Below are 9,290 nucleotides of genomic sequence, written 5' to 3'. Positions count from 1 at the left end.
TTTATTGGTCAGAGCATTGAGTATAGGAGTTGGGAGGTCATATTGCTACTGTATGGGACATTGGTTAGGCTACTTTTGGAATATTGTGTGCGATTCTTCTCTCCTTCCTTTCGGAAGGATGTTTTGAAACTTGAACATAAAACAATGCAGTGCAGAACAGGACCGTCAGCACTTGACGTTGCACCGAACTGTGAACTAATCTAAGCCTATCCCTCTACATTATCCCATCATCATCCTATGTGCAATCTCCCTAATGTGGCTGAGTTAACTACATTGGCAGGCAGGGCATTCCATGCCATTACCACTCTGAGTAAAGAACCTGCCTCTGACATCTGTCTTAAATCTATCACCCCTCAATTTGTAGCTATGCCCCCTCATACAAGTTGACGTCATCATCCTAGGAAAAAGACTTTCACTGTCTACCCTATCTAATCCTCTGATCATCTTGTATGTCTCTATCAAATCCCCTCTTAGCCTTCTTCTTTCCAATGAGAATAGACCCAAGTCTGTCAGCTTTTTCTCATAAGACCTTCTCTCCAGATCAGGCAACATCCTGGTAAATCTTCTCTGCACCTTTTCCAATGTTTCCACATCCTTCCTGTAATGGGGCGACCAGAATTGTACACAATATTCCAAGTGCGGTTGCACTAGCGTTTTATATAGTTGCAGCATGATATTGCGGCTCCGGAACTCAATCCTTCCACCAATAAAATCTAACACATCGTATGCCTTCTTAACAGCACTATCAACCTGGGTGGCCACTTTCAGGGATCTATGTACATGGACTCCAAGATCCCTCTGCACATCCACACTACCAAGAATCTTTCCATTGACCCAGTATTCTGCATTCCTGTTACTCTTCCCAAAATGAATCGCCTCACATCTAGCTGCATTGAACTACATTTGCCACCTCTCAGCCCAATTCTGCAGTTTATCCAAGTCCCCCTGCAACCTGCAATATTCTTCCATACTGTCCACTACTCCACTGACTCTAGTGTCATCTACAAACTTACTAACCCATCCACCTATGCCTGCATCCAAGTCATTTACAAAAATGACCAACAGCAGTGGTTTCCAAAACAGATCCTTGTGGCACACCACTCATAACTGGACTCCAGGCTGAATATTTTCCATCAACCACCACTTGCTGCCTTCTTACAGAAAGTCAGTTTCTAATCCAAATGCTAAATCACCCTCAATTCCATGCCTCCGCAGTTTCTCCAACAGCCTATCATGTGGAACCTCATCAAAGGCTTTACTGAAGTCCATGTACACCACGTCAAATGCCCTACCCTGATCCACATGCTTGGTCATCTTCTCAAAAAATTCAATGAGATTTGTGAGAAATGACCTGCCCTTGACAAAACCATGTTGACTATCTGCAATCAAATAGTTGCTTGTTAGATGATTATAAATCTTATCTCTTATAATCCACTCCAAAACTTTTCCTACAACAGACATAAGACTCACTGGTCTATAATTACCTGGGTCATCTCTACTGGCCTTCTTGAACAAGGGCACAACATTTGCAATCTTCAAGTCTCTGTTACTAAACTTGTAGACAATGATGATTCAAAGATCAAAGCCAAAGGCTCCAACACCTCCTCCCTATATTCCCAGAAAATCCTCGGATAAATCCCATCCTGCCCAAGGAACCTACTTTCACTTCTTCTAGAATTGATAACAACTCTTCCTTACTCATTTCAATCCTTTCTAGTCTAATATCTCGTATCTCATTCTTCTCCTCGACAATATTCTCCTTTTCCTGAGTGAAACCAACGAGAAAATTGGTTTAGCACTTCTTCGATCTCCGCAGGGTCCACACACAACTTCCCACTTCTGTCTTTGACTGGCCCTATTCCTACCCTAGTCATCCTTTTATTCCTCACATCCAATAGAAAGCTTTAGGGTTCTTCTTTATTCTACCTGCTCATGTCCTCTCTTTGCTTTTCTTAACTCTCTCTTTAAATCCTTCTGAGCTAGTCTGTAACTCTCCATCGCCTCACCTGAAAAATCTTGTCTCATCGTCACATAGGCCTCCTTCTTCCGCTTAATAAGAGGTGCAATGGTTCCCTTACCTTATCACTTCATCCCTGTTTGACAGGATCATACCTATCAAGGACACGCAATATCTATTCCATAAACTTGAAAGGGTTCAGAAAAGATTTACAAGGAGTTTGCTGGGGTTGGAAGGTTTGAGCTGTCGTGAGAGGCTGAATAGGCTGGGGCTGGTTTCCCTGGAGTGTTGGAGGTTGAGGAGTGACCTTATAGAGGTTTATAAAATCATGAGGGGCATGGATAGGTACTCAGGGGGATGGTCTCAACTGGAACCTTGGATTCATGTGACACTACAGGTGACCCAACTGCACTACACACAGAAACACAGACAGACATACACACACACCTACAGACCCATACACTCATGCAGACCTTCTCTCATACACAAGCTCTCTCTCATACACTCTCACACATGCACCCTCTCACAGACTTATACCCCTTTACATTCACACCCAGATACACATACACACACACTCTCTCAGACACTCATATCCTCCTGTGCGCGCACATGCACACACACACACGTAAGTTTGTGGGGTGAATTTGTACTTACAGAATTGCATTTTATTTTGCTCAAAAACTGCGTGAATCCATGTAAGATTCTTTAAATCCCTTTTTTAGATTAGAATCAGTCTGAACATTGGGAAATAGACAGCCTCACACAGGGCACCTTACACCTTCAAAGCATTATCTGGGCCAACATGCCACCTATTGTCAAAGTTCACTTGAGAATGTAACATTAAGAAAGTTATGGGATTTACATAAGAAAGAACTGAAACCAACATGCCCATTATAAAAGATGACAGACTTAACAAACAGTCCAGGTCTTTTTCAATATATAATTTGCTACATCACACTGTAAACTTCTGCTATAAATTTTGTGTCCTACGATCTTATACTCTACAACCACCTGATGAAGGAGCAGTGCTCCGAAAGCTAGTGCTTCCAAATAAACCTGTTGGATTATAACCTGGTGTTGGGTGATTTTTAACTATGGATAGGATAAATAGACAAAGTATTTTCCCTGGGATGGGGGAGTGCAGAACTAGAGGGCATAGGTTTAGGATGAGAGGGGAAAGATATAAAAGAGACCTATGGAGCAACATTTCACGCAGACAGTGGTGCGTATATGGAATGAGCTGCCAGAGGAAGTGGTGGAGGCTTATACAATTGCAGCATTTAAAAGGCATCTGGATGGATATAGGAATAGGAATGGTTTAGAGAGATATGGGCCAAATGCTGTCAAATGGTTGGCATGGATGAGTTGAACCAAAGGGTCTGTTTCCTTGCTGTTTATCTCTTGACTCTATTTGGACATTGCATTCGGTACATTCCTTTTAGCCTTGCTGCAATTACAATGACTGTTGAAGGAAAGAAATTGTTCTCAGCAAGCCCAGCAACCTCCAGAAAATACCATACAGTATCCAAAGGAAGAAACAGCAGGTGAAGATCCTACCAGGAAGCAGAAGAAAATGCTCTGACCTCACATATACAGACCTCACTGTCATTTGTACAGCTCACAGAAACATAGTGGAGGCAGAGATGGAGAATGTCCCAGGTGATTATCATAGAACTATATCATCTGCTGGAGCAGGGCTTGTGCTACGAAGCAGTAGGCGGCCATCCCAACCCTGTGACTGTCAAGATTACAGCTGCCTTGAACTTTAGTGTCTGCAGCTTGATTCAGGGAGCAACTGGGAGCTGTGTGGCAACTCCCAACCCTTGATTCACACATGTGCCCAGTATGTCACTAATGCTTTTACCGTGGTGAGGAGAGTCAAAGCAACTTGGGCACTGGGATTCCCCTCAATCGTTGGCTACCTCAGGGAAGGTCGCCATACCCTGCACCCAGATTGCTTTGAGAGCATCCTATCACCAACTCTGAAAGGTCATCAACAGAAAAACTGTTCCACTCAACAATGAACAACCTATCTGTGACTATTTTAGAGATGTGTGATGTCCAAGAGCTGCCATGATGCATACATATTGGATAACTCATTGATTCCTCCCCACTTCAAAGGTTCTCATCCATGCAAGGATTGAGAGATCAGGAAGACCTCCTCCATACTTGGCTGTTGAAACTTTTCTAAAACCCCCAGACAGCTGCAGAACTAAAGCATAACACTGTCAATGCTTTCAGCAGGTCATAAGTACAGCAGATCATAGGCCTCCTCAACATGAGATTTCAATGCCAAGGCCTCTCTCATGAGGCCTTGCCGTATTGCACAGAAAAGGTGCGCCATATTATTGTTGCCTGTTGTGCCCTTCACAAGTGGAATGTCAGGGGTACAGAGGAAATGAGGATTAATAGCAATGTTCTGACAAAGAAGATGAGGATGAGCATGAAGACATTGCCTGGGAGGGACATCAAAGACAGCAAGATGGAGCAATGCATCTTCAGGCACAAGAAGCCAGAGGGAACGAACGTATTTGGAACCTGCATTCAGGATGAATGAGATAGGTTGGACCTTCTTTCATTGCATAACTTTTGATTGGTTTCATGGCAAGCAGCACCCCTTTAGTGCAAAGATTACGGTTATTTTGGTCGTCCTTAATCTTTTCTGTTGCTGAAATTGATCCCACTTTCACATAGCTCTGACTGTTCAAAAGAACGCAGTGGGGAGTGAGAAAGAGCAATAACATTGCATGGTGCGAAGGTCAGCATGAGTGTTTGCAGTGATATCCCTCATGATAGGCAGCAGGTTGAGGACAAAGCTGAGGCACCTCCTTTTGAAACTTCCATCATGAGTTAGCCTTCAATATATCAGTGCTCGCACAGACTGAAAAATTGACCCAAAAATGCTTCAGCATCCTGTAGAACAGTGTTTAACCTCAAGAGATAGCCTTTTGTGCGGTTGGTGACAGAACACCACTGAGCTAAGAGGGAGAGTAGAGAGATGACCTTATCTCTCAACAATGCCAATGTATGCTGCCTTGAAAATCTGAAAGGTAAAAAGAAACCTTGCCTCCAGCGACGTGTGGAATCATAGTGATTCCATCTTCTCACCTTTTATAGGTGTAAGTATAGTTGATTTGTGTAGGGCAGGCACTAACACAATCTCTGCACATTGCTAGTCACCTCAGTTATGTCCATCTTGACTGCAGTGATTGACATCATGAATCAAGGATCTTTGACATCTGAGGCTATCTGTAGTCAACAGAGCTGATTTCCTATGACTACAGTGATGAAGGGGGGTTCATGCATATATCTACTGAGACATGGAGCGAACCAGACTTGGGTCTCTATGTAGTGGCCAGCCAGTCCATGGAAACAGCCAGATGCACCTGTCAGAGCCAGCACTGATAATGGTAGTGGATTCATCCATCCTTCAATCTAGTTTATGACTTGCTCTGACAAATCATTTTGCTGTTCTTGTGCCAACCTGTGAATTTTAACAAAGTCATTAATGGCCAAGACTACGGTATCATATTTTGCCTCGAGATGAGCAGGGGCATGGTCTCTGAAGTCTGAGTATTAGAGACCTGGGCTGTTTCTTCCTCAACTTGCTGTGGTGACAAATCTGTGATGTACTCACCAGAACATACTACTGAGCTTCATCTGGATAGAGAATCCACTGAGGTTCTCCCAGGAGGGTTGGTTTGAGGGCATCCAATCAAACTATAATTGCTGTTGGTGTGGAAAATCTGAGCAATTCCCAAAATGGAACACAAAATTCAAAATATAGTCTTAGCAATGATTAATGCAATATTTCAGCTGATAACCAAAGTGGGCATGAGAAATGACTTTGTAAACGCCAAGATGAAATTGATATGATAGTTTCAGGAAATGCTTCATAATTACATAAATCCATCATCGTTTATTAAAAGAACCTAATGAATTGTGCCATGTTTTCTTGCTGTTTAAATTCAAAAGCTTTAACACAATAATGAGTGATAATTGTGTTTTAAGATATTTTCAAACCAATTTTGGGGCATGGTAAAATTAAATATCAAAACAATTGTTGTAATGGCGAAGAAAGTGCTGCAATACAATCAACTTCATGGGTAAAAGCATATATATTCATAAGGAAAATGGCACGAGCATTTGTGGAGTTTCACACCATAGTAAGAACTAAGCAAATACGTGATTTTGTTCATGTTATAATCTTGCATCCTGTAGTTTGTTGTAAATTTAAAATACCATAATTTAAGCACCTTGCAAAACTATGAACATTTCAGGTTGTAAGCATTTTCTCACATTTCCAGTAATGATTTAATTTTCCTAGGGAACCATCCAGGCATTGCTCTTTGATGAGAAATTACAATTAGAATCCTTTTTTTTAAGCAATTTTCTCTTTTGTGTTACTGATGTTTTTCTAATGATAATTTTAGAATTCCATGCTATTCTGACATACAGTGAGGTTAACACATCGTGAAGTAATATAGGGCTATACTTACTTTTATAGAGTCGAGGAGTCATACAGCATGGAAACAGACTCATCGGTCCAACTCGTCCATGCTGACCAGGTTTCCCAAACTAAACTAGTCCCATTTGCCGATATTTAGCCCATATCTTTCTAAACCTTTCCTATTCATGTACTTGTCCAAATGTCTCTTAAATGTTGTAAATGTACCTGCATCTACCATTTCCTCAGGCAATTCATCCAACATACGAACTACCCTCTGTGTGATAAAGTTGTCCCTTAGGTCCCTTTCAAATCTTTCTCCTCTCACCTTAAAATTATGTTCTCTAGTTTTGAAATTCCCAACCCTAGAGAAAGGATTTTGGCTTTTCTTCTTATCTATGCCCCTCATGATTTTATTAGCCTTCAGTCTCCTATGCTCCAATGAAGGAAGTTCCAGCCCATCCAGCCACTCGCAATAATTCAAACTCTTCAATCTAGGTAACAACTTTATAAATCTTACCTATATAATAATATCCTTGCTATAGCAGGGTGACCAAAACTACCTACTTACTATTCTTCAGTTAGTAAACTTATGTTCATGATGTTACAAAATGGTATCTCCAAAAAATTGATGGGTTCATGCACATTTTATTGAATAGTAAAAAAAGTGTTTTTGAGTTTCCAGAGGGCATGCTCACAATGTCAGTGTTTCAAATAACAAGTTAAATATGAAGCCTCAGTTCCAGATGAGAAAATTACAAGAGGAATTACAAGATCATATCCATGAAAATCTTCAAAAAGTTTTCACGCTTTGACAAAACAAGAGTCAACAAAGAGTGGAAGTAAATGGATGGTATGCTTAATTTAGCTTTTAGTGAGGCACCACACTGTGCCTTAATTAATTTAATAGTTTTGATACCCATGCTATCATGCATTGGCAGCCAAACATGTTGCTTTGGACTAATCAACGTTTCACTGAATATGCTCATTCGTGCTATCAGCCACTCCTTTACATATAGAGAAATTAAAAAATACAAATAATTTTTAACTGTCAAATTAACTGCAATGTTTGTACATCAATTGCGATAACTCAAAAGCTTTACCAATTCTGCAGAGAGAAAGCAAGTAAGAATACAACACAGCCAGATTTTTTTTTAAACACCGCAAACATATAGCTCCACATATTGTTAAGAAACTTAACCACATGCATAGTTGCATTCTATAGATGCTGTACAAATCCTAATTCTGGCACTATAGTGGTGCACGTTAAATACTTTACAAAAAATACTGTGCCATTTGTAACTGTTCATTACAGGCAAGTGACAAGCAAAACCTAGTTATTTTATGTCAGAACTTAGCAACAAAAAGATAAATACCAGTAAATTGGATTCCAGTTACAAGCAACATGATCGGATAGTAGGTTACCATCAAACAGACCTGATAGCATCCAAATACGCAGAAATTGGACAGGGGTCTTTATACAAAACAGAATTATCTGGTATTTGGCATTTAAAACATTTTGCAACTTCAAATTTGTTTTTCTAAGACTTACATAATTGCAGAATTTCAATACTAGTAGCAAAATCTTTATTTTAAATTAAGTTATATTAATCATATAACTATATTTATGCATGAAACATTTTTACTTTTAACAGTTTTGAAATGTTTGGTGCTACTCTGAAATGCACCACTGGATGTATCAATGTGAAACAATTTACTCAAGTTTACAAGAGACCTTTGTAAATGTCTACTCTTGTTTTCATTAGGGAAAACAAGTAAACAACTGAACAGCCTCAGATCAGGCTTTAATACATAACCTGCATTTATTCTCACCTTGTCTATAAGCACTGATGGCAGTCCCTCTAAACAAGATGGCCAAGGTTTCCAGCTTTCTATCACTAATTTTCTGTGTGGAAATTATGGGATTTGTGTTTTCTTTTATAAATTTATTCAAACTGGTTGCTTCTCAACGAGCAATACACTGTCTTGGATATGAGAGGCTGGAACAACAAACAGTTGACATAGTACAACTGCAGAACTGTTGAAGTCTTATAAGCAAGTCACTGGATGTTGCTGTTGTCATCTGTTCCATTAGACTCTGATGTATTCATTTTCCCAGTTGAATGAAGACTGCCAGAATTGGATACTGCATCTCTTCGAGGAGGCATCCTCTCATTGATACGGTCCAGGCCTTTTGCTTCTTCAAAACTACTGATTTTATGCTGAGGTGTAAATCCTCGAATAGCTAGAATTGGATTATTGTTTTGTGGTTGTTGAGAAGTGAAAAAGAGAAAAATGCAATTAACCACAGATTATAATGTTTCAAGCATATATTTGTTAAAAAAAAAAGAAGTCTTGTCTGATCAGCATTTAGTTTCACTTCCTAAAGCAAATTTGCGATTGAACTTCTGCAGAGGGTTGGTTCTATAAATAGCTGTAAGAAGACAATTTCCCTGTGGTTTTTGCAAACTCGGACATTGCAGAGGACATTTACCACATTCTTTATTGAAATTTAGTGCAAAATGATTTGGAGTTTTAATTGAAAATTTTTGTTTTGTAACTCAACAACAGTTGCCTTAGTTTGTAAAGCTTGATTAATTGATTAATACCATATTTGCTTATTGAATTTCTGTTACTAAATACCATCAGCTGAAGACTTTTCCTGAAACAGATTTTGTTTTCAACAATCTGACATTTTTTATGCATGAATGCTAGTAAGAGCTATAAAACGTGTTACTCTTTTCCATGTGAAACTATAACATGAAAAGCTGACAGAAATTACAACTAACTATTGAAGTAGAAGTCATTGCTGCATATCTCAGTAACTTAGTAATGTTTTCTTAGCAATTAGATGTAGACAAAAGGCCTATATATGAAAGAAATGAC

The 9,290-nt window shown here is 39.6% G+C and overlaps 1 protein-coding gene across 4 annotated transcripts in view; it reads right to left on the bottom strand.

The window, feature by feature from the left end:
• Positions 1 to 7,036: 7,036 nt before the first annotated feature.
• Positions 7,037 to 9,290, bottom strand: part of LOC122556672 (protein phosphatase 3 catalytic subunit alpha) — a 426,923-nt gene continuing 424,669 nt past the window's right edge. For all 4 annotated transcript variants that reach the window (XM_043703683.2, XM_043703682.2, XM_087995359.1 and 1 more), the window contains one exon: positions 7,037 to 8,649. In XM_043703683.2, the coding sequence (XP_043559618.1) occupies positions 8,465 to 8,649 (185 nt within the window). In that variant the 3' untranslated portion in view covers positions 7,037 to 8,464. The remainder of the gene's footprint in view (positions 8,650 to 9,290) is intronic.

Source organism: Chiloscyllium plagiosum, unplaced genomic scaffold, assembly GCF_037043375.1.
Source record: "Chiloscyllium plagiosum isolate Xiang-an unplaced genomic scaffold, Cpla_swu_hap1 HiC_scaffold_16, whole genome shotgun sequence".
Classification (NCBI taxonomy): domain Eukaryota; kingdom Metazoa; phylum Chordata; class Chondrichthyes; order Orectolobiformes; family Hemiscylliidae; genus Chiloscyllium; species Chiloscyllium plagiosum.
Note: the sequence above shows the minus strand (reverse complement) of the source record. Positions and strands in the feature narration are given on the sequence as shown.